Source organism: Lithobates pipiens, unplaced genomic scaffold (assembly GCF_037356315.1).
Source record: "Lithobates pipiens isolate NorthernLeopardFrog02 unplaced genomic scaffold, aLitPip1_a1.2 Scaffold_25, whole genome shotgun sequence".
Lineage (NCBI taxonomy): Eukaryota > Metazoa > Chordata > Amphibia > Anura > Ranidae > Lithobates > Lithobates pipiens.
The window spans coordinates 144,200,489-144,226,553 of record NW_027507787.1 but is presented as its reverse complement, the minus strand read 5'-3'; the positions used below and the strand labels follow the sequence as shown (position 1 = coordinate 144,226,553).

Below are 26,065 nucleotides of genomic sequence, written 5' to 3'. Positions count from 1 at the left end.
TGGGTGGGGACATCATCCGGTGATGTCCCTATATAAGTCGCCGCACGTCCTGTCATAGTGACCGGAGACAGCGACGAGGCAACATCTCCAGAAAGAAGAAGAAGAACAAAAGATGGCGCCAGCGGCAGAAGACCGGGCCACCGCTTGTAAAAGAGCTAGAAGGCGCGATTACCCGGCAAGAAGAACCGAAGAGGGGGACAAGACCCCCGAAGTCAGAAGAAGAGGGCGGCGGTGGCGAAGAAGAAAGCCGGGCTCCTCCGCTAGTAAAAGAGCTAGCAGAAGATAGTGGAGGAGTCCGGCAAGAAGACCCCTGGAGCTGTGCAATAAACTATTTTAACCCTTGTGTGTTGTGTTTTTTTTACATTTTTTTCACAGGTAAATGGGTAGGGGTACATTGTACCCCATAATCACATAGGGTGGGGGGCCGGGATCCGGGGGCCCCCTTATTAAAGGGGGCTCACGGATTCCGATAAGCCCCCCGCCCACAGACCCGACAACCAACGGCTAGGGTTGTCGGGAAGAGGCCCTTGTCCTCATCAACATGGGGACAAGGTGCTTTGGGGTGGGGGGGCCGCCCGGACCCCCCTTCCCCAAGGCACCCCCCATGTTGAGGGCACGCGGCCTAGTACGGCTCAGGGGGGGGCGCTTGCTCGTTCCCACCCCCTTTCCTGGCCAGCGGGGTAGCATGCTCAGATAAGGGTCTGATGTGGACCTAGGGGGGACCCCCACACTGTTTTTCAGCGTAGGTATTCCCCTTTAAGTCCATACCAGGTGACGGGGCCAGCGACGCCTCCTTCGCTGGTCCCAGCTTCCTGGAGACGCGCTCAAAATGAGCAGACTTTTCTCCGGGCGGGAAAAGTCCGTTCATTTCAAAAGTAGGGCGGACTGGCACACACACGGCCGTACTGTCCGCTGAAATGAGAGTCCGGCGGACAGATTGGCGTGCAAAAAACTCCAATCTTAGTCCGCCGGACTTTTGGGTAAAAAAAAAAAAAAAAAAAAAAGTCCACCGGAGCCTACACATGGGCCTACACCGAATTGTTTGATCATGTGTACGTGGCAAAAAACACATTTACATTTTTGGTTGTACCATGGCAAAATGTGGAAAATGTCAAGGGGTATGAATACTCTTTCAAGGCATTGTATGTCAAAATATGCAATTTGCAAGCAGACAAAATACTGTGTTTAACCAATATAACACTGATGGCCTTTAACAGGAGAAAAGTTGCAGTTCAAAGAAGCATTTTGTTTTTAACAAAATAAAATTAGCTAGTTCTCCTGAATCTACATGTTTCTATGAAATGTCATGTTACTAGGTGTGAAAATATCGCTAAGGCCTTTTAACAGAAACCCAAGAGCAAATCTTAATTATACACACCGCAAGCTTTATGCTTTACGTCCCCCTCAGTTTCTAAAAAGAAGTTGAAATAGATTATTAAGATGATAGCAGACTTTTCTGTATTACTAGAAAACTTTACCGCCTTAAAACAAATCTAAATGCAACCACAACATCAAACTACTGGCAAGTTGCAACATTTTACATTTTCTTTCTTGGTTTTAGTTACACAACAAAATTATCAAATAAAAACAAAAATAATTTAAAAAGTAAGAACTCTTATTAACAAATGGAGTGTAAAAGGTGCCCATGAAGTATGTATGGTCCCTTGATCTCAAAAGTGAACACAGGCTTGTTCAAGTATTAGGAGTGGTAGTCAAAAGATTGTTCCTATTGTTTTCAGGATGTCACTGTCAAAGGAACTGACTCCCATGCTTGAAATTTTTATATAATCAAACATGGGGGGAAAAAAAAAGAAGCGTATATTGATTTATTTTTGGAAAAGTTTTTTTATTTTACTAGTAATGACAGTGATCTGCGATTTTTAGCAGTACTCCGACTTTGTGATGGACAGATCGGAGACTTGATCAGTGCTAGAAGTAATGCACTGATTACTATGAAAACCTCACTGGCAGGGAAGGGGTTAACACCAGAGACCGATCAAGGGGTTGATTGTGTGTTCTAACTGTATGGGGATAGGATTGACTGGGAGAGGAGCCATAAAGTTTTTCCTACTTATTAGGAACATACAATATGGCTCCTCTCCTCTGACAGCAAAGAGATTTGTGCGTTTACGGTGTGCAGCGTGTGCGTGGCCGAAAAAGGGTAGGATGTACCCATAAGGGATTTCACCCAGGAGAGCCATTATGCCGCAGTATATCTGAGTGACATGCACGGAACCGGTTAAAGAGGATACTGGTTGGTGGTCCCAAAGAGCTCCGTCCAAATACTGTCCACTAAGGAAAAAAGGGCTTTGCTCTACTCCACTTTTGTTGAGAAAAAAAAAAATATTCCCCCTCTGGGTGATCTATGTACGTTACAGGGATTTTAACAAACTTTGTTGCAGATTTCTAACTTTTGTTATTCTGAAGAAACCCCTGTATGTTTGTCTCTGTGGAAAGTGAATCTAATGGGAGTGGTTTAATAATTACCAAGCAGTTGCTGCACCTGCAGGGCTCTAATGAGAAAAATGGCAGGGTTTGCACCCCTTTAGATGTGAGTTCCTATTGGGGAGTATCTCACCAAAAATGAACTTTGTTGCAGGGGATGCCTGAAATCTAACTTGTACCTTAGTGCAGATTTCAGGGAAATCAGTGAGCCAATCACAAAAATGAAATTATGTTTCTGCGTAACTTTCTGCGTCACTCTGTATAAAGAAAGCCTCCAGGTAGCCATATTGCATTTTGCAGAAAGTTAGAGCTGAAAAGGAAAGGTCATTTTTACCCCTTTCCTTACCAGAGCATTTTTTGCGATTCGGCACTGCGCCGTTTAACTGACAATTGCACGGTCATGTGACGTTGCACACAAACAAAATTGACGCCCTTTTTTCCCCCCAAATTATTTGGTGGTATTTGATCACCTCTGCAGTTTTTATTTTTTGCGCTATAAACAAAAGAAGAGCGACAATTTTGAAAAAACACAATATTTTTTTACTTTTTGCTATAATAAATATCCCATTTATTTTTTAAAAAACTAATTTTTTCCTCAGTTTAGGCCGATACATATTCGACATTTTTGGAAAAAAATAAAAAAAAACAATAAAAAAAATTTGCAATAAGCGTATATTGATTGGTTTGTGCAAAAAAGTTACAGCGTCTACACAATAGGGGATAGATTTATGTTTTTTTTTTTATTGTTTTTTGTTTTTTACTAGTAATGGCGGTGATCTGCGATTTTTTTCATGACTGCAACAGTATGGTGGACACATTGGACACTTTTGACACATTTTTGGGACCATTCACGTTTACACAGCGATCAGTGCTATAAAATTGCACTGATTACTATGTAAATGTGACTGGCAGGGAAGGGGTTAACACTAGGGGGCGCTTCAGGGGTCAATTATGTTCCCTGGGAGTGATTCTAACTGTGGTGGGAGGGGACTCACAAAGGGAGGAGACCTATTGGTGTTCCTCTGAACACACCATCGGTCACCTCTCCGCTGACAGGACGTGGATCTGCGTGTTTACGCACACACAGATCCACGGTCCTGCTGTGTTCCCAGCGGAAATCGCGGCCGCCGGGTATGCGCACCAGGTCCCGAGCGACGCCGCGGGCGCACGAGCACTCCCTAGATGGCCCGGAAAGGAGAGGACGTCATATGACGCCCGCCCAGGATGGGAGATCCCATCTGCGGGCGTCATATTACAATACGCCGGTGCTGAAGTGGTTAATAACATTTAATTACAATATGACTTGTGTCGCAATTGTATATGCTGCATTTGTTTGTTTTTTCCCCCATGAATGTGGAGTTAACCTTTAAGTCCTCAATGTACATAGTTTGTATTCATGGAGTATCCAACCACATCCTTCATTCCTATCCACGTTCAAAAAAAAAAAAAAAAAAAAAAAAAAAAAATTCCTTAGACTGGTCATTGAAAAAAATGAGCGAAAGTGTTTTGTGCAACTGGCTGAAAAAAAAAAAAAAAAAAAAAAACACCACACAACAACAACTACAGTGTGCCTGGCTGCGGGGCTGAAATTGGGAAGATCTGGGCAAACTGCCTGAGGATTCTACAAGAGTAGTGCTACACTTGAAAATCAAAATCATCCTTGACACCATGGTGGTGTGATGAAAGTGACCTGTGTGACTATAAATGCTGGGTTATCTCTGACAATTTTCATTAGACCTGCAAAGGTTACTTGGATGAGTGGCGATACATCCTCAAAATTACAGAACAAGTCCATTTGAATGTGACCAACTGCTACTGTCCAATAGCACTAGGACTCTGGTATCTTCCTTTGTTTTCAATCCAGCTTCCACTTATCATGGTCTGCCCAGATATTACTGTATATAAACTAGATTTGTAGTATTTTCACAATTTAAAAGGTTTACATAGGTTAGGGCTATGTGCAAGGTATTTTTTTCAATAAAGTATAATGATGGAAAAAATAAAAAAAATAAACCCACACACAAAAAAGGACAAACTAGAAAAAGCCCAAATTGACTCAAAATCAGAAGGACAAAGGAAATCCAACGAATGAGGCCGATGTCTTCAGGGAAAATGGGCTGAGGATTTCCAGATGAATACATACAATCTACAATATCAATATACACGTAATTACAAACAGAAATAAAGATTCATTATGCAACAATTTATAAACTGATCATAGTTAAGATTGTTTACAGGAAAACCAAGACATGCTCTCATTGTTTCATCTGTGGTACAACCATGCCTTAACTTCCGTGGCCATTGCTATCTGGATTGGGTCTATGGACAAGTATATTTATAGAATTTACTCCTGTATTGATAGATCTATCCCATACCCCATACCCCATACACCTGCACGTGATAGGTATGTTTATCATCACATACTTGGACGACATTATTGAATGTCCATTCCCTTATGCATTTGTTTACATCCTATAATATAATCCATTCACTATCGGTATACCTCCCCCCTCTTTTTTTAATGTAGATCCCTGTTGGTTTGTACCTCAACACTGCTCCAGCCCCCTTTTTGGGAGGCATATTCAGATGCAGGATTTTGATTTGGACACAGTTTAGTTCCATTCTGCTCTGGCTTCATGACGTTATTCTGGCGTTTTAGTTTGCTTCCACTTGTTGAGCTAGGACTTCTCCCGATTGACATAACACATAAGGTCAGTATGGATACTTAGATCTGTTTTCTTTTTCCTTGTCTTGGTTTTCCTGTAAGTAATCTTAAATATATGATCAATTTATAAAATTGTGTCACATTATGAATTCTGTTTGTAATTATGTGTATATTGCTATTGTAGATTGCATGTATTCATCTGGAAATCCTCAGCCCATTTTCCCTGAAGACTTCTACCTCATTCATCAAAACGCTGGATTTCCCCTGTCATTCCAACAATTGATTTGTTTTTTTTCCTAGTGGTTTGTCCTCTGTTTTCTCTTTTGATCATGTGTTCTAGTTTTATCATTTTTTCAATATGTCATTCACTCTTTTGTAATAAATTTATAATTTTATAAACCCTTACTTTTTGAGCGTCCTTGGTCCATCAAAGTCCCACCTTTTGAGTGTAATTTAGGGTTATATACCAGAGGGAACTATAGAAGAAATCTTTTGACCTTAAACACTTTAACATACTGAGTTTTTTTTTTTTTGCACTTAAGTTCATCTGCCAACCAATGCCCTCTTGTTTTTTCAAATAAATATTAACACAGTCGATGTCCTTTATTCCTTTAGAGAACTAGGTATTAGATAGTCATTAGCTAAATGTTAGGGATACCTTTACCCCATCACCTATTTGCCGTAAGACAAAACAACTTTTCATACCAGGGTTGGAGTTAATGGCATCTTTCAACTCAGAGCAGCCTACAAAGAAAAGCAAATTGTAAGTCAATAAAACACAAACACATTTAAATGTATCTTGCATCAAACTCACCATCTTTCCTAATCATTTATTGTCTCTCACTTCATTAAGCTAATTTTTACAGCACGTTTACTGTATATACTGTGATAAAAATTCATAATACATTAAGATTGCTTTATTAATAAAACTGTGATGGGTGACAAAAATATACTTTTTATCCCACTTTGCAGATGTAGGGACCTTGTCCTAAGCACTTTAGTGTCGTTGCTGGGTTGTAGTCAGCTTGAGCTCTGAATTGCTTTAGGTCTGCTTTCAATGGGTCATTCCTAAACCCAGATTACTGGGTGATTTTGCCTATTATTGGAGAGTGGCCCAGGCAATATAGTAGAAAGATACAATAATTCTGAGCCATTAATATTTATGTCTCTCTGGCTAACCATAAGGAGGTTTTTTTCCCCCATGGTGCACGCTGGGAAGGATAAACAGATTTGGGACAACTTTCCAAAAATATATTTTTGTCCTTGCCTTCTGGGCAGTTGCTTGGAAAGGAGTCTGTTTTAGAGGCCTCTACATCCCAGGCCTGCTGCCTGGAGGAGAGGACTAAACCAAGAGTGGGCCTACAACTAAGTCTGGGACCTGAAAGGTTTGTGCTACTGTGCTGAAGGTTACAGGAGGGGTGCAGCAGCACCAGATGAAGTAGCTTTGCAGCTGAAAAATAGAAAACATGCATAAAAGCAGAGCCAGACCAAAGGATAAAAGAGTCCATATTAATTTATTAGTTTGTACTAGAAAAACAGCCAACTTCCCCTTCATCAGGGCTTCAGATAAAATAAGAATCTCGAATAGATTGAAAATAGAGCTCTCTTGGGTGAATCTATTCAGGGAAGCTAACTGCTGGATCAGGAGAGGAGATTATCTTGGCTGCTCAATCAGACTGAAGCCCTAATGAAGGGGGAGTAGTTATGACCTCTGAAGAGCAATTTTTCTAGTACAAACTAACTACATATAGTTGGTAATGTTGGGAAAAAAAAAAAACAACACACACCAGTCCAACCTGTGTGGGTGTGTGTGAGAATGTGCTTATTTCAATAGTAAAACCTATATATCCCTGTATGTTGTGATCATTAACCACTTGCCGCCCGCCCTATAGCAAATAGACGGCGGAAAAGTGGTTGCATAATCCTGACCGGACGTCATATGACGTGATCAGGATTATGAACCGCTGCGCGCCCCCGGGGGCGCGCATCGCGGCGATCGTTGTTGCGGGGTGTCAGTCTGACACCCGGCAACTACGATCTCAGTAAAGAGTCACAGTGTAATCTGTCAGACGCGAGTAGAGGAGAGCCGATCGGCTGCTCCTCTGACAGGGGGGGTCTGTGCTGATCGATTATCAGCACAGCCCCCCCCCGAGGCTGCCCACACTGGACCACCAGGGATGCCACCAGACCACCAGGGATGCCAAGGACAAGGTATGCCACCCTAGACCACCAGGGATTCCAGTCAGTGCCACAATGGATGCCAATCAGTGCCCATAATGGATGCCAATCAGTGCCCACAATGGGCATCACTGATTGGCATGCATTATTGATTGGCACTGATTGGCATCCATTAGTACAATATATTATAATACAATGCCGCCTATCAGTTCCCATCTGTGCCGCCTACCCATGCCCACCTGTGCCGCCTACCCATGCCCACCTGTGCCGCCTAACCCATGCCCACCTGTGCCTCCTAACCCATGCCCACCTGTGCCACCTATCCATGCCCATCCATGCCAATCCGTGCCAATTTGTGCCACCTATCAGTGCCCATCCGTGTCGCCCATCAGTGCCACCCATCAGTGCCGCCTATCAGTGCCACATATCGGTGTCCATCAATGCCACCTCATCAGTGCCACTTCATTGGTGCCACCTCATCGGTGCCCATCAGTGCCGCCTTATCATTGCCCATCAGTGTAACCCCATCAGTGCCCATCAGTGAAGGAGTAAACTTACTTATTTGCAAAGTTTTGAAACTGAAACAAAAAAAAACCTTATTTTTTTTCAAAATTTTCGTTATTTTTTTATTTGTTTAGCAAAAAATAAAAACCGCACACAATGCCAAATGAAATTTTTATAATTTTTTTCCCACAAATACCACTAAAAGAAAGCTCTATTTGTGGGAAAAAAATTATAAAAATTTCATTTGGGTACAGTGTAGCATGACCGCGCAATTGTCATTCAAAGTGCGACAGCGCTGAAAGCTCAAAATTGGTCTGGGCAGGAAGGTGTTTAAGTGCCTGGTATTGAAGTGGTTAAGGTGCCCTGCTAATAGTTTTTTGAAACTATTGATGCTCCCTGCTGATACCACTGCTTGTGGAAGAGAATTCCACATACTTATTGCTCTAACAGTAAAGAAATCTTTATGGTGCTTTTAATTCAACCACTTCTCTTCCAATATCAGTGAATGGCAGCGTGTCTTTTTAAACTCTCTTTCGCTGAACAGTTTTCCTTATGCTAGGGTCACCAGTAAGATATTTGTGGATCACTATCCTAGCCCCTCAAGCATCTCCGCTCCAGAGAGAATACATTCAATGCCTTTGGTCTTCCCCCATACTCTTTCCATTTCCAGCACATCCTTCTTGAGTACTGGTGTCCGGAACTGGATGGCATTACAAGATGCGGCTGGACTAGAGTCTTGTAGAGTGGGAGAATTATAATTTTATCCCTTGAGTAAATCCCCCTTTGGTTGCATGCTAGTATTCTGTTGGCTTTGCATGCAGCAGCTTGGCATTGCATGCTGCTGAGCCTGTCATCTTCTAGGACCCTTAGAGCTTTCTCCATCCTGGATTCCCCCTGAGGTTCTCCACCTATCGAGTGACTTTTTTTTTCATATTTTTGGCACCCAAATGCATCACCTTGCATTTTTCAACATTAACCCTCATTTGCCATGTAGTTGCTTATCCTGTTATTTTATTTTAGTCTCCCTGTAAGGTTACCACATCCAGCACAGAAGTTATAGCCCTGCTTAGCATTGTATCATCTGCAAATACTGATATTGAGCTGTTTATCCCATCCTCCATATCATTAATGAATAAATTAAACAGAATGGCCCCTGGGGGACCCCACTTACCACACCGGACCATTCTTACTGTTAATGCATTGAAAACAATTCTTAGGATTTTTCTTACACTTTGTGCCTTTCGTGTCCTATCTTAGCCACCCTGATTTCACTCTTACGTTTCTTATTACATTCATTTGGACTCTTATCCTTTGGTCTGGAACTCATTCAATTTGTAGATGTTTTGTTCCATTGATCTGCTGAAGTACCCCATGAAGGGTAGCCTTGACTGGTATGAGCAGCCTAACCTGAGCCAGTAGTGACTTTGTATACATTCAAATCAAAGTCTTAGCATCTCTTGGATGCCTTCTTCTTCACTGGGGTCACTGCTACACCTTTTCGGAGAGCTGCTGCAAGTGGACATTGCAGGACATCTGGTGGTTCAACTGTAAATGTACAGTATCCTGTAAAGGTACAGCAAGTCCTGCTTGAAGATGCTCAATAGTCTGAAGAGTACAGATTGTCAGTCTTGGCTTAAAGGTTCATAGCCAGTATTGACTTTTGCAAGGAGAAACGTCTGGTTATTTTGGGTATCCCGTGCCCTAACCCTTCTTAAGTTTGTGTTCTTATAAACTTTTTTAAAGGTTCCTAAAGCGACTGACTAATTCCTTCTACCCCTCAAAAACGTAAGAATTGCACCCTGAGGTTTGAAATACTAGCTCACCAAACCACCTTTTGTTCTCCTTATCTGCCAAGCGGTAAGGGGTGCTACACCGGCTACTGTACATGCATAATATTGACTAAAGTATGTATACCCAAAACTTATTTTTAGTTTTTGTTTCTGTCATTTTTTTCTGTCTGTTTCTCAGACTTTCCCTTCATGTCCCTTAGAAACAAGATGAAGTGAAATAAATTAGGGGCGTGGCCTGGCGCGCGAGAGAGATGGACGCCTGAGGACAGAGATCCGGAGCGGTGTAACAGTTCTCACCGGCTAGAGATCAATCTTCTGCAGAATGGGCAGACTTAACAAGGGAGGGGCACACCACAACCACCCCGGCACACCAGGAACCTCAAAACATAAGCAGATTCCCAAGATTTTCCTGTCTCAGGGCCAGGGAAGGAGAGGCTCAGCTGAGGACAAGATGGCACGCTCCAGCACGAGGGAGGAGGAGGAGGACTTCGATAATGAATCACTGGCGAACTCTGAGGACCTGGTAAGAAACACATTACCACCTGACCAACCGCTCACTCATGCAGCTATGATGGATATAGCTGCAGATATTAAAACGTCGCTTTCTACAGCAATCACTGACTTAATAGCAAACATCCTGATGCTGACTGAGCAAATGGTGGCAGGGGAGAGGGCAGGCAGACACAGGGACAAAGCCATACAAAGGCTGGAGGAGGTCTCATTTAACCACTCACAGCACTTGATCCAGGTAAATAGACATTTAAAAGACTAACAGGGGCAGAAAGTGCAATATAAGGGTCAGAAGCAATACCTGCAGACCAGATAAGACACGTGCTTTGTACAGTTTTCAACAAATTACTGGAAAGACCCCAGGAATCACCCATTGATTTCGATAGAGCACACAGATCTCTCAGACCTAGAGCCCCTGATCCAGCCCCCCCTCGGGACATCATCTGCTGCCTATCCAGCTTCACTCTCAAGGAGGAAATCCTCCAAAAAGCAAGGCAAAAAGATCAGATCCTGTTTAATGAGACCACCATCCAGCTGTTCCAGGACCTTTCCCCCATCACCCTCAGGAACAGAAGAGTCCTTAAACCTCTCCTAGACGCCCTGAGGGAAAAGGGGATACAGTACAGGTGGAAGTTCCCTTTCGCTCTACAGGTGACTCACAACGGGAAGCAACAGCTCTTACGTACTCCAGATGAGCTACCTGTGTTCTGCAATAATATACAGATTGAACGGGTGGAACTACCGGAGTGGTATCAGGAGTTCAGACTACCTCCTCCAGTGAATACCGCCTCCTCATCCCCATGTATTTCGCCCTGTAAGTCGCCATATGCCAAGGGAGTTGGTGGGAAAAATCAGAAGCTATATGAGAACTTTCACCCAGCCACTCCACCGCATAAATCAAGCAAAACAAAAGATAATAGATAGAACAGCAGTGATACACTAACAATGGATAGTGATAACATGGAAGCTTCCTTTAATATAAAAACTGATCATTACTTCAGAAGCTCATTAGCGCATCCACTCTTGGTGAATTAATAGGCTTCTTTCCTGTCCTTCAGACTACAAATAGGCTGTGCTTTTGAAGCATACACTTGGAGCTGACTAATAGCTACTACTCTCTAACTACCACTAGATGGAGCAGATGTGCAGATCAAATGACTCCATTCATTCTACACCTCCCTTATATAGATCAATACAGATCAGCTGCTAGGAGACCAATTCCCCATAAGAATACAGAACTGCAGCAGATATTTTATTATACGTGAGACATGGAACATGTGAACTCTCCACACTGGTTATATCTGCTATTTATATCGGTCTCTATGGGACATTAACTTTCATAGAAGAACAGTTGGTAACTGGATTGCAACTGGCTAAGTAACAGACATCCACCAAAGGAGCTTATTTTATATGGCCCAATTGTTTTTTTTTTTCTCAATCTCACAACTACTTATAAAGGTGTGCAAATAACTCTCTATTGTATTCTTGGGCCAATGGCTAAGGATTCTCCTGGACAGATGGGACCGGATGTCACTGGTCCAGATTGACATAGTCTGGGTCGGGACAGCGATCTCAGCTTGTACCCAGGTTTTATATCTTTAGAGTAAAGTTATGGGGCAATTACTTTCCATATAGGCATGGACCCGCAGGGACATTAAGGAGGTTTAAGCCGTGTGGGGACTTCGGTCTGTCCGATAGACGGTAAAGGTTAAATCAGTTTATTCAATAAGTTAAAATCGGAGTTCCCATAAGATTGGTACTCCATAGTGTGTATTACAGATGCGGATGCAGCTGGACACCCAGGGTAGAAGTCGTATAGGCTAAAGGTAAATTATGACTTACCACTACGGGTATCAGTCTTAGGATACACCCATACACACTCAGAGGGTATTATTAGATCAATCGCAGCTGATGACCGTCTAAAAATCTTCTTGGCGACGCTCCCTCAGATTCTGGTGGCATCTGAAAAAGTGCATCCATTATCAGTTTTATGTCTATGGTTGATACCAGTTTTCCTAGACTTAAAGCGGGATTCAGACCGCACCTGATTTAGATATGCAACTTTAAATGCCGGGAAAGAAACCGGACACTGTCACGGTAAGGGAGAATGTGATGCTAATCACAGAAGAGTCTAGGGACTTCATTGTTGTATTGTCATTTCCTCCTTTTGATGCTTCACTTGTTGACCAGCAAGCCACCTTCTAAACAAAAATGCACCCTTTGATGTCCAACACCATATTTCAGATCCAGAAGGTAGATATATCTTCCTAAAAGGTTCTATGAATGGTAAACCAGTAACATTGGCTAATGTCTATTTTCCAAACAAATCCCATGCGAGTTTCTGCCAACTGATCATTGACGAACTGAAGAGCTTTGCTGAAGGATGTATCATCCTTGGGGGAGATTTTAATGTCCCCCTAGAACCAAGCCAAGACACCTCTACAGGTAAATCTAGTATCGCCTATAACATTCTAAAGAAAATAAAGACATTGTTGAAATCTTTGACCCTTTTGGATACTTGGCGAACGCTAAATCCCACTGGTAGAGATTTTACATTCTACTCAAATGTCCACAACCGTTACACAAGAATAGACCATATTTTCATCACTCAGAAGGACCTGCAAGACCTAGAGAGGGCAGAGATAGGATCTATCTCCCTATCAGACCATGCCCCTATATCTATCAAATTACTCTCTAAAAATACTCAGAACAACACTTTTTGCTGGAGACTTAATGCCTCGCTGTTACTGGACCCCAACATTCAGGCCCATATACATAACGCACTTACAAATTACTTCGCTACAAACAGCACACCAGATGTTTCCCCACTGACGGTGTAGGAAGCGCATTAAAAGCGTGATTAGGGGGGGAATTGATTAGATGGGGTGCCAAGAAAAAAAGAGAAAAAGAAAGCTACATCAACGAATTAGTACAGAAAATCACTAAATTAGAGTCGATACATGAGCACTCCCAGGCCCAGGAGAATCTCACCGAGCTTACAGACACCAGAAAGACATTATAAGAATACCTTAACAACAAAACTAAGAGATTGTTGTTTTAAAAAAAAATCCATTTACTATGAACAAGGAGACAAGGGAGGAAAGTTATTAGCTAAGGCACTCAAAGAAACCATTCTCTCTAATAAGATACATGGAATACGTTCCAAGGATGGGGTAATAACACATGACTCCTCAAAAATCACTGAAACTTTCCATTCCTTTTACACATCGTTATATAACATTACCCAACAGCATAGGCTACCGCAAGGCATAAGGGATCAAAAATTATTATTATTATTTATCTAATTGCAACATGCCTTCACTCTCACAAGGTGATTTCACTCTCTTAGATCATCCAATTTCCACACAGAAGGTCACAAAAGCTATTTCAGAAATGGCCAATGGAAAAAGTCCGGGCCCAGATGGGCTAACATCACAATACTACAAATTCTACACAGGCATCTTGTCAGAACCCCTAACTAAAGCCTTAAACACTATTACACTAGGACACAAGGCCTCCACGGAATTCCTAGTGGCATATGTAACTGTTCTACCCAAACCATACAAACATCCCACAGATTGCTCAAATTACAGACCTATTTCGCTTCTCAATTTAGATTTAAAAATTTTAGCAAAGATAATAGCTAACAGAATTAGACCTCTATTGGAAAAACGTATTGGCCCGGAACAGATCGGCTTTATGCCAAACCCCGAGGCAAAGAACAATATGTCAGGTCACCTTGAGGCGAGGTGACAGGTGCACACCGAAGGATCAGGAGTGCACCGCAAGGTTGTGGACCCTACGGCTGACTGCTGCAGACGGGGGACAGATCCCACTGGAGATAGAGCGTAAGATTTCCCGGGGCGCGGAGTCTAAGAGCCAGCAGGTGTTCACCAGAGCCTCCAGTGGTGAGGATGGACTTGGCTGCAACTGGCTCCAGGTCGCGACCCCCAGGGTCCCCCAGCTCACACCCACAGTAGGCAACAGGAGGATAGGGATGAGGGACAAAGCCAAGGTCGGGGCCACAAGCAGACAAGAGAATAGTCGGGTACACACCAAAAGGTCAGGATCACAGGCAAACAAGGATAGTCAAGACACGCCAAAGTCGGTAACGGAAAACAGTAGCAGAGCACACGGCAGGAAACAGGAAGCTAACACACAAATAATACACAATGGTTGATCAGCACTGAGGCCTGCAGTGCACAGGTTTATATAGGGCTCCCTGATAGGGCCTGGGGTGGAGCCATGCTTAGAGGAGAGGTTATAAAAACCACCAGGTGGAAGTAGCTGGCTTCTTAGTCTGAAGACATGAGGGAAGGTAAGCAAACACAGGAAGATCACTGCATAACCATGACAGTACCCTCCCTCTTACGAGGCCTCCCCCTTCCCTGCCTGGGTCCAGGCTTAAAGGGAAACTCCAGATGGAACCTCCTTAACAGACAGGGAGCAAAGACCTCAGATGCAGTGATCCAAGACCTCTCCTCAGGACCCAACCCTTTCCAAAGTACGAGGTATTGAAGAATGCCTTTACGGAGCCGGGAATCCAAAACTTGACTAACCTTGTATTTTAGATTATCCTCAGAGACCGAAACAGAGGTAGGGAGAGGACGAGGGGACTTGAGGACTAAAGGCTTTTTAGGAATGGGTAGGGGCAAGAGAAGGTCAGGAGTCTGAGCAGGGTCCCCCAGACCCTTAAAGATGAGTTGGGCATCCATAACCAGACCACCAGACTGGGCAGAGGTCAGTGGATCCCTGAGGTCAGGTTGGTTAGAAAGTGACATGGCACAAGAGTCAAGCTGGGTAGCTGAAACAGAAACAGAATGCAGAGAACCCTGAGAAAGAGATTGAAAACCCCTCCTGGCCGAATGAGGTATTCTATTTAAAGGATGGATTGAGCCTCTTAAATGGGTTTGAACGGACATAGTAGCAGTAGGGTGAGGCTAGATCACAGAAGGTCCTGAACAAGAAGCAGGAAGCTCATTGGGCATGGGCTGGACTGGCATAAGTGGTGCAGAGGCCGACTGAATAGTATAGTCAGATGTAGCGACCATCTCAATCGCATCACAAGGCATAGCGACTCTGGAACGTGCAGACAAGTTAGCCTGGCTGTGTGTCCAAGGGAGATTAGGGACAGGCAAAGGTAAATGGTTATGCGAACTGGAGTGAATGATCGACTCAGGTTCATAGGTGGGCTCCTCATTCAGAGTACCACATGACCCAGAGACTGCACCAGTCCGACTATTGCAGGACGTATCGCAGGGATCGCTATATACAGCAGGAAAAGCAGAAGATACTGGGATGGTGGAAACAGGACGTTTCTCCTTTGGGGTACCCTTGAGTAGGCAGGAAGAGGAACAGGAGGAACCCCAAGCCAGGATCTGTCCAGCAGACCATTCAACGTGGGGAGAATGGAGCCGAAACCAAGGAAGACCTAATATGATAGGAGATGAAGCCTTAGGTAAGACAAGGAAGGATATCCACTCCTGGTGGAGTGTCCCTACTGACATCTTAACAGGAATAGTCTGGAAGCGGATAGGGCCCTCTGGGAGAACCGTGCCATCAATCACCAAGACCACCAATGGTGTTGTAAGGGGCAAAAGGGTAAGTCTCATGGAGGATGCAGTTTCCCAATCCATGAAATTGGCAGCGGCTCCGGAATCCAGATGTGCTGAGACCGAACGAGAGGAAGCACCGTCATGAAGCAACACAGAAAGGAGAAGACGAGAAGGTGAAGGTGATATTTCAGGGTCTAATACTCCACCTTCCAGATGTATTAGCCCTGAGCGTTTTTCCAGACGAAGAGAACAAGTGTCACGGAAATGACCTTTGGCCCCACAATAGAGGCATAGGCCCAGAGTTCTGCGCCTAGCGCGTTCTTCGGGAGATAACTTAGTCCAGCCCAACTGCATAGGTTCCTCGGTAGGCAGGGGGTGCTCCTCGGATCAAGGAGAAGGGACTGGGGACTCAGGCTGCCTAAAGAACGGGGAGTGCTGGCGTCTTTTTTCCAGGGCCCTCTCCTGAAAGCGAATATCGATCTGGTTACACAAGGTGATGACACTGTCCAGATCAGCAGGAAGGGATCTTCCTGCTAATTCATCCTTCACTCTATCAGAGAGGCCATGTAAAAAGGTTGCAACTAGGGCCTCATTATTCCAGCTCAATTCAGCTGAGAGGATACGGAACTGAAGAGCATACTGTGCCACAGACGTGGACTCTTGATGGAGACGTAAAAGAGCGCTAGCCGCTGAGGAGACGCGACCCGGTTCCTCAAAGATATTCTGAAAAAGTTTCAAGAAATCAGACAGGTTAGAAACCACTGGATCATTCAGTTCCCACAGAGGAGCGGCCCAGGCTAACGCCTCGCCAGACAGGAGGGATATGATATATGCGACTTTTGCCCGATCGGACAGGAAGTTTTGGGGCAGAAGTTCAAAATGAATTGTGCACTGGCTAAGGAACCCTCTGCAAGCCTCGGAGTCCCCAGAGAAACGGACCGGAGCTGGTAGTTGTAATGAATGTGTGGCTGCGACTGATGCAATAGGTGCAGTGGCAGATAGCGGTTAAGGTTGTTGGACCGGGGGTCCTAATGAGGCCTGAACCTGTTCAAAACGGGATGCCAAATCCTGAAGGAATCGCATCACCTGGGTCTGATGCGATTCTTGGGTCTCAAGTCGCCGAACTAAGCTCTGCAATGGATCATCTGCAGGAAGCGGCACGTCAGCCGGGTCCATGGCTGATCAAACTGTCAGGTCACCTTGAGGCGAGGTGACAGGTGCACACCGAAGGATCAGGAGTGCACCGCAAGGTTGTGGACCCTACGGCTGACTGCTGCAGATGGGGGACAGATCCCACTGGGGATAGAGCGTAAGATTCCCCGGGGCACGGAGTCTAAGAGCCAGCAGGTGTTCACCAGAGCCTCCAGTGGTGAGGATGGACTTGGCTGCAACTGGCTCCAGGTCGCGACCCCCAGGGTCCCCCAGCTCACACCCACAGTAGGCAACAGGAGGATAGGGATGAGGGACAAAGCCAAGGTCGGGGCCACAAGCAGACAAGAGAATAGTCGGGTACACGCCAAAAGGTCAGGATCACAGGCAAACAAGGATAGTCGAGACACGCCAAAGTCGGTAGCGTAAAACAGTAGCAGAGCACACGGCAGGAAACAGGAAGCTAACACACAAAGAATACACAATGGTTGATCAGCACTGAGGCCTGCAGTGCACAGGTTTATATAGGGCTCCCTGATAGGGCCTGGGGTGGAGCCATGCTTAGAGGAGAGGTTATAAAAACCACCAGGTGGAAGTAGCTGGCTTCTTAGTCTGAAGACATGAGGGAAGGTAAGCAAACACAGGAAGATCACTGCATAACCATGACACAATACCACTAAAACTCTTAATTTCATCCACAGAATCGCCCAGGACGGGGTCGAGGGCCTCCTGCTGTCAACTGACGCAGAGAAGGCCTTTCGACCGGGTCGCATGGGATTACATGTTCGGAGTTTGCGAGCATGTGGGTTTTGGGCCAAACTTAACGAAATGGATCAAATCAATCTATGCAAACCCAAGCACTAGAATTAAGATAAATGGGACTCTCTCTAACCCAGTAACGATTAAAAACGGAACAAGATAAGGTTGTCCTTTGTCGCCTCTACTTTTTATATTATCCATTGAACCACTGATCAGATCAATTAACTTACAAAAAGCAATTCATGGCTTCGAGGTGGGTGGGCGGAAATTTAAGACAGCTGCATATGCTGATGACTTGCTTTTCTGTATTACCCAACCACACATATCGATTCCCAATCTTATTAAAGCATTCCAAGAATTCCATCATTTATCAAATTTTAAAATCAATCAGAAGAAATGTGAAGCCATGGGACTTCACCTTACACAAAATACAGAACGACTAACCCGCTCCAATTGTCCATTCAAATGGGAACACATATCATTAAGTTACCTGGGGGTACACATCTCATCTAATCTAGATTCTTTATACTCACTCAACTTTCAACCCTTGCTCAAAAAAATTGAGGCGGACATACAAAGCTGGACCAAGGCGAGGTTCTCTTGGTTTGGCAGGGCGGCCATTCTAAAGATGGCCCTATTGCCAAGGCTGCTGTATCTGTTTCACACCCTGCCTATAGACATCCCAGATCCCTTTTTTAAGCGACTAACCATACTACAAAGGAACTTCCTGTGGGCAAACAAGAAACCCGCGCATGCGACTCAATTATCTACACAGACCTAAGCAGAAAAGGTATAGGCCTACCAGACTTCAGGAAGTATTATTAAGCATCGCACATATCTAGAATCTTAGACTGGCATTGTCATGAATCTTGCAAGGACTGGGTTGGCTTAGAGAGAGCAAGTTCAGACCTTAACATCACGCACCTTCCCTGGACCAGTTACACTGCCTTACCATTTAATATAAAAAAACACCCCATTATTAATACAACATTGAAAATCTTTCACAAAATAGCATCCAGACATGGGATATCCGTGACCCCAGGCCTTAAGAATAGAAAAATGTTTAAAACCTATCCTACAGATCCTATCTTGGTCCTTAACTGCATACAAAACAATAGTTTCAAACTATTCTCGGAACTGAGTGGTGAGTCAGAATTGCATTCATTAGATTATTGGTCTTATCTACAGATAAGAAACTTTATTTTACATAACAAAAATAGAGACACCCTCTTTAGGCCTCTAACACACTTTGAACGAATTTGTGCTACTGGAAAGACGCTCAGGAAAACCACATCTCTGATATATAGCTGGTTAAACCGGCCATTGTCAGACACCCCGGATAGATACAAGCTGATTTGGGAAAGAGACCTGGGAGAGCAGATCTCGGAGACACACTGGGAAAAGGCAAATGTTTTTGCCCACAAATGCTCCTTGAGTACTCGCATGCAGGAGACAGCATATAAAATTCGCTCACAATGGTATATCACTCCAACAAGGAAGAGAAATTGGTCATCTGGGGGGTCTGACATATGCTGGAGATGTAGATCGGAGGTTGGTTCCTTTTTACACATATGGTGGAGCTGCCCACAAATTCAATCTTTTTGGTCCCAGGTGAGGCACTGGACACAACACATTACTGGCTACAAAAAAGAGCTCGGAGTTGCATGGTGTCTCCTTCACATAAACAACCTATCATATAGAGCCTACAAAAGATCCCTTATCAGACACTTGCTCAACGCAGCAAAGAGCTTTATCCCTCTTTACTGGAACTCACAGGTAGTTCTGTCAATCAAGGATTGGCTTGCAAAAGTTACATTACATTACATTTACTGTATGGAAGAAATTATTGCTACCAAAGGGGAAAATACTGAACAATTTCAACAAAGGTGGAAGCCTTGGTTTACCTTCATAAACTCAGAAATATTTAAAACATTAAATGTTTAAAGAACAATGGGAGGCTATATAAGTGATTGATCACCTCTCATGGCAAGGTTCAATTCAAAGCTTATTTTACATGAATAAGAGAAATTATAACCCAGTCTACGAACATATAAATTGACATAAAGAGATTTCTAGCTCTAAATATGTTACGATAAATGACTTTGAGTGCATCTTGTATATCATATTTCACTATTTCATTTCTGATAGTTCATGTGGATATATTTTTTGTCTAACAATTTTCAGTGTATGTATCTTAAATACTGAATACTATCGTCCTGTTCTTGTTTCATATTTTCAATAAACCTTATTGTGAAAAAAAAAAGAAAAGAAATTCACTTCACTTTGGAGAGATTTTATATCTTGCAAAACAGATGATCACATTGGGTGATTTATCCTCCCCTTCTGTTTTGGTGACAACTGTAAATTTTGCGTACATTAATGAATACAGCGTTGAATTAATTTGGAGTTCAATTTTAAGGAACACTTGTAATGTTTTTTAAAGATTTGGTATAATTTTCCAGATCTCCCCATTTATGCATGTTAATTTATACAGCTTTTTAAACATCCTAGAACTCCTACACGTATGATTATTTGACAGAAAATAAGTTATTATAATAACATATGAGCATACAGAATAAATGTGCTGGTCCCAGCCAGCAATTTGTACAATGGCAAGGGAAATGTAAGTCATGTTCACAAAGGAAAACACTTTTCTTTAGACACAACTAGTGATGGACGAACTTCCGACGGGACGTTTCGCGAACGCGGACCGCGAACGCGGCCGATAGTTCGCGAACCGGAAACGTTCGCGGCGGGCCCCATTGACTTCAATGGGAGGTGAACTTTTCAAACCTACAGGTCAAATTTGCAGCCACAAAATAATTAATAGCTGTGCAAACATAGTCGAACTACATGGCCAATGACATAACACATGTATGAGGTGAATCTTGGATCGACAACTACAAGCATTCTTTTTTTATATGGGAAAATGTTGTGACAATTCAGGACTGTGGAGCGCATGAAGGCAATGGAGGAGAGGGAAGGTCAGGGTAGGCAAAGAAGAGGGTGCAGGAGATGATCACCAGCAGCGTGACATACAGCAATGACACCTGCACCGTGATAGAGTCATCTGACACCAGCACCGTGACAGAGAGCACTGACATCAGCAGCGTGACATAAAGCACTAACACCAGCACCGTGATATACAGCACTGACAGCAGCACCGTGATAGAGAGCACTGACATCAGCAGCGTGACATACAGCAATGACACCTGCACCGTGATAGAGTGATCTGACAACAGCACCGTGATAGAGAGCACTGACATCAGCAGCGTGACCTAAAGCACTAACACCAGCACCGTGATATACAGCACTGACAGCAGCACCATGATAGAGAGCACTGACATCAGAAGCGTGACATACAGCAATGATACCTGCACCGTGATAGAGTCATCTGACACCAGCACCGTGATAGAGAGCACTGACATCAGCAGCGTGACATAAAGCACTAACACCAGCACCGTGATATACAGCACTGACAGCAGCACAGTGATAGAGAGCACTGACATCAGCAGCGTGACATACAGCAATGACACCTGCACCATGATAGAGTCATCTGACACCAGCACCGTGATAGAGAGCACTGACATCAGCAGCGTGACATAAAGCACTAACACCAGCATCGTGATATACAGCACTGGCAGCAGCACCGTTATAGAGAGTACTGACATCAGCACCATGATAATCAGCACTGACACCTGCACCGTAAGCAGCCCCAGGAGGAAGTCAGCATAGCACAGGGATGGTGGGAGCCCCTCATAATGAGCATAGCACAGGGATGGTGGGAGCCCCTCATAATGAGCATAGCACAGGGATGGTGGGAGCCCCTCATAATATGCACAGCAGAGGTACAGCCCCAGGAGGAAGTCAGCACAGCACAGGGATGGTGGGAGCCCCTCATAATAAGCAGCCCCAGGAGGATGTCAGCATAGCACAGGGATGGTGGGAGCCCCTCATAATAAGCAGCCCCAGGAGGATGTCAGCATAGCACAGGGATGGTGGGAGCCCCTCATAATAAGCAGCCCCAGGAGGAAGTCAGCACAGCACAGGGATGGTGGGAGCCCCTCATAATAGGCAGCCCCAGGAGGAAGTCAGCACAGCACAGGGATGGTGGGAGCCCCTCATAATAAGCATAGCACAGGGATGGTGGGAGCCCCTCATAATATGCACAGCAGAGGTACAGCCCCAGGAGGAAGTCAGCACAGGGATTGTGGGAGCCCCTCATAATAAGCATAGCACAGGGATGGTGGGAGCCCCTCATAATATGCACAGCAGAGGTACAGCCCCAGGAGGAAGTCAGCACAGCACAGGGATGGTGGGAGCCCCTTATAATAAGCAGCCCCAGGAGGAAGTCAGCACAGCACAGGGATGGTGCGAGCCCCTCATATTAAGCTGCCCCAGTAGAAATATGACACCGCTCAACCTCTTCAAAGAGGAGGGTACGGGCATATAGTACGGTGTGCTTTTTTTGGACAAGGAAGTGAGCCAAATGAAGAAAGAAGGTCTGTGTGCTCGATTTAAAAAATTGTTTATAGACATATACATGGTCTACTGGTCACATGTGTTGAATTCCTCCGAGATCCATGCCTCATTCATTTTTAGAAATGTGAGGTAGTTAACACTGTCGTGAGCTAGGCGAGTACGCTTATCGGTCACGATCCCCCCTGCTGCGCTGAACGTCCTTTCGGACAGGACACTGGACGAGGGTAAAGCCAACAGTTCGATTGCAAATTGGGCAAGCTCTGGCCAGAGGTCAAGCCTGCCCACCCAGTAGTCCAGGGGTTCATCACTCCTCAGAGCGTCCACATCGGCCATTAACCCGATGTAGTCGGACACCTGACGGTCTAGGCATTCCCTGATGCTGGATCCGGGTGACACCTGTCGATGGGTCGGCTGAAAGAATGACCTCATATCCGAAGTCACCAACACATCTTCAAACCGGCCTCTTCTTGCAGGCGCTGTTGGATTGGTACCCGCAACTCCTTCTCTGGGAGTGGGAATTGCTCCTCTGCCAGCGCACGCAAAAGCAGAATGCAGCATTTCTCGAAGCAAGGCCTGGAAGTGCTGCATTCTGACAGCCCTCTGTGACGGCGGTAACATTTCTGCCATTTTGTGTTTGTACCGGGGGTCTAAGTACATTGCCACCCAGTACTGGTCCTTAACCCTTATGCTTTTTATACGGGGGTCCCTAAAACACTGGAGCATGAAGGCCCCCATTTGCACTAAACTGAAAGCGGTGTGGTGGCCTGGCTCCTGCTCATCATCCAGGATAATGTCAGCCAGGATAACCTCAACCCTATATTTTGTGGACCTATACCAGTCCTTAAGGAATAGCAGACTGTACCTCACTCAACCCTATGTACTGTAGTACCCTATACCTTACCAGTCCTTATAAGGACCTTTGTGGAACAAGTAGGTTGTGACTGATTAGCAGACTGTACGTCAGTCCCTATACTGATGAAGGACTGCTGCAGTATAGGGCAGCGGTCAGCAGTAGTGCACCTCAACTATATGTATTGTGGACCTATACCAGTCCTTATAGAATAGCAGACTGTACCTCACTCAACCCTATGTACTGTAGCACCCTAGACCAAGTTACCAGTCCTTATAAGGACCTTTGTGGAACAAGTAGGTTGTGTGTGACTGATTAGCAGACTGTACATCAGTCCCTATACTGATGAAGGACTGCTGCAGTATAGGGCAGCAGTCAGCAGTAGTGCACCTCAACCCTATGTATTGTGGACCTATACCAGTCCTTATAGAATAGCAGACTGTACCTCACTCAACCCTATGTACTGTAGCACCCTAGACCAAGTTACCAGTCCTTATAAGGACCTTTGTGGAACAAGTAGGTTGTGACTGATTAGCAGACTGTACGTCAGTCCCTATACTGATGAAGGACTGCTGCAGTATAGGGCAGCGGTCAGCAGTAGTGCACCTCAACTCTATGTATTGTGGACCTATACCAGTCCTTATAGAATAGCAGACTGTACCTCACTCAACCCTATGTACTGTAGCACCCTAGACCAAGTTACCAGTCCTTATAAGGACCTTTGTGGAACAAGTAGGTTGTGACTGATTAGCAGACTGTACGTCAGTCCCTATACTGATGAAGGACTGCTGCAGTATAGGGCAGCGGTCAGCAGTAGTGCACCTCAACCCTATGTATTGTGGACCTATACCAGTCCTTACAGAATAGCAGACTGTACCTCACTCAACCCTATGTACTGTAGCACCCTACACCAGGTTACCAGTCCTTATAAGGACCTTTGTGGAACAAGTAGGTTGTGTGTGACTGATTAGCAGACTGTACGTCAGTCCCTATACTGATGAAGGACTGCTGCAGTATAGGGCAGCGGTCAGCAGTAGTGCATCTCAACCCTATGTATTGTGGACCTATACCAGTCCTTACAGAATAGCAGACTGTACCTCACTCAACCCTATGTACTGTAGCACCCTACACCAGGTTACCAGTCCTTATAAGGACCTTTGTGGAACAAGTAGGTTGTGTGTGACTGATTAGCAGACTGTACGTCAGTCCCTATACTGATGAAGGACTGCTGCAGTATAGGGCAGCGGTCAGCAGTACTGCACCTCAACCCTATGTATTGTGGACCTATACCAGTCCTTACGGAATAGCAGACTTTACCTCACTCAACCCTATGTACTGTAGCACCCTACACCAGGTTACCAGTCCTTATAGGGACCTTTGTGGAACAAGTAGGTTGTGACTGATTAGCAGACTGCAGCAGAAGGGCAGTAGTCAAGTATAATATTCTTTCTATATTTGGAAGAAAGAATATTATACTTGTACAAGCCTATTACCATACCACTGATACCAGTCCTGAAAAGAACCTTTGTGGACCTAATATAGTAACAGCTACTGATTAAACTGACCCTCACTGCCTCACACACTGCTTCCTGCCTGTCCCTATATAAACTGACAAAACAGAGGCTGCTGGAACAATAACTGGAATAGCACTTTTGTGGACCTGATAGTAACAGCTAATGATTAAACTGACTGTCCCTGCAGCACACACTGTCCTGTCCCTTTCTCTACACTGACAAAAGACACTCAGGCTGCTGCAACAATCACTAGCACAGCACTGCCTCAAACCTATATCCTGAACTACACCTAACACCTATACCAGTCCTGAAAAGAACTTTTGTGTACCAAATAGCTAGCGATTTGGGTCACTGCAATCTCTCCCTGCTCCACACAGCAACCTCTCCCTATAGTGACAGAAGAAAGAATGTAAAATGGCCGCCGGATCGGGTGTATTTATAAGTTAGGAGGAATGTCCAAGTGTCCATGTGCTGTAATGTCTCAATTGGCTGTCCTGTACCCCATGATGGATGTGTCATCATAGGTCAAAGTTCTTTTACACAGTAAGCAAGGAAGTCCGCCGGGTGAACGGCGGCAATAGTCCGCCGATCGGGCGGACCGCGAACAGCCGAAATTCGCCGCAAAACGACCGCCGGGCGAACCGTTCTGCCATCACTAGACACAACATTTAATGCAAATACCCTGAATTTATTAATAAGATAGCGGTTAATGCAATCATGATATAATGACTATAGTAACCTAATTAGAACTGACTACACTTAACTTTAAGTTTAAATCAGCTAAAAACATTACAGGAGCATCAAAAACAAAAGGTTTGCAAAATTAGTTTGTTTTCTGTAGAAAGTAGCCACAGCCTTAGTGGGAAAAATCTTGTCCCCTGAAAGCATGCTGCAGGAAAGAAACCTTGCTCTCTGTGTAGACAAGGTTGTCTTTCTGCAGAGGTCCATCATACTTCCTGCTGAGTTAGAGCTAAAGCAAAAGGGCAGGTCTGGCTTTAGAGCGGAGACAAAATTGTCATCTCATCTAAACAATTTTGCTTATTGAAAAAAAACCTTATCTCTGACTTAACAGGTGATGTGTCTGACCCCTGCAGTGGGACCATTGCTCCCACAGTGGGTTCTTCCCTGCAACATGCTGGCAGGGGACAGGATTTTCTACATGTCTGCTTCCTGAAAAAAAAAAAAAATATTGTAAGCCTTCAAACATCTTTTGCAGTTTATGTACCTGAGATGTATTTAGTTAATTTAAAGGGTTAGATTAGCATTACCATAAAGCTACCTATGCAAGTAAGGGGAGTCTGTGGATAAAAACAAACTGTGCAGCTTTGACCAAGGTTGAATAAAGTCTGTGCTATAGGTGTAGGCCATCCACCTACTTCCCAAAGCCTGGCTTTAAAGAATCCCAGAGATGACTCCCTCCTTGTCCTGTCTTGTTGCTAGGATGTTGCTAAGGCACTCCCAACTGTTACTGCTCACCTCACAGGAGTGAGCTCTCAAACCCTATCACTAGACATGCGCAATTCGTTTTGACAAGATTCGACAAATTTGTTAATTTGTAAATATTTGAATTAACAAAAACCCGTTTAACAAATTTTTTTGGAAATTTCATAAATTCGGAAATTCGAAAATCCCAATAGAATGAAAATCCGAAAATTCTAAAGAAC

The 26,065-nt window shown here is 44.4% G+C and overlaps 1 protein-coding gene across 9 annotated transcripts in view; it reads right to left on the bottom strand.

Moving 5' to 3' along the window:
* Positions 1 to 26,065, bottom strand: part of LOC143930540 (uncharacterized) — a 103,536-nt gene that overhangs the window by 56,074 nt on the left and 21,397 nt on the right. For 7 of the 9 annotated variants that reach the window (XM_077454921.1, XM_077454913.1, XM_077454914.1 and 4 more), the window contains exons 2-3: positions 5,816 to 5,854; positions 1,379 to 1,411 (exon numbers count right to left, since the gene is read on the bottom strand). In XM_077454921.1, the coding sequence (XP_077311047.1) occupies positions 1,379 to 1,411; positions 5,816 to 5,854 (72 nt within the window). The remainder of the gene's footprint in view (positions 1 to 1,378; positions 1,412 to 5,815; positions 5,855 to 26,065) is intronic. The other 2 variants (XM_077454916.1, XM_077454919.1) reach the window with 1 other exon arrangement.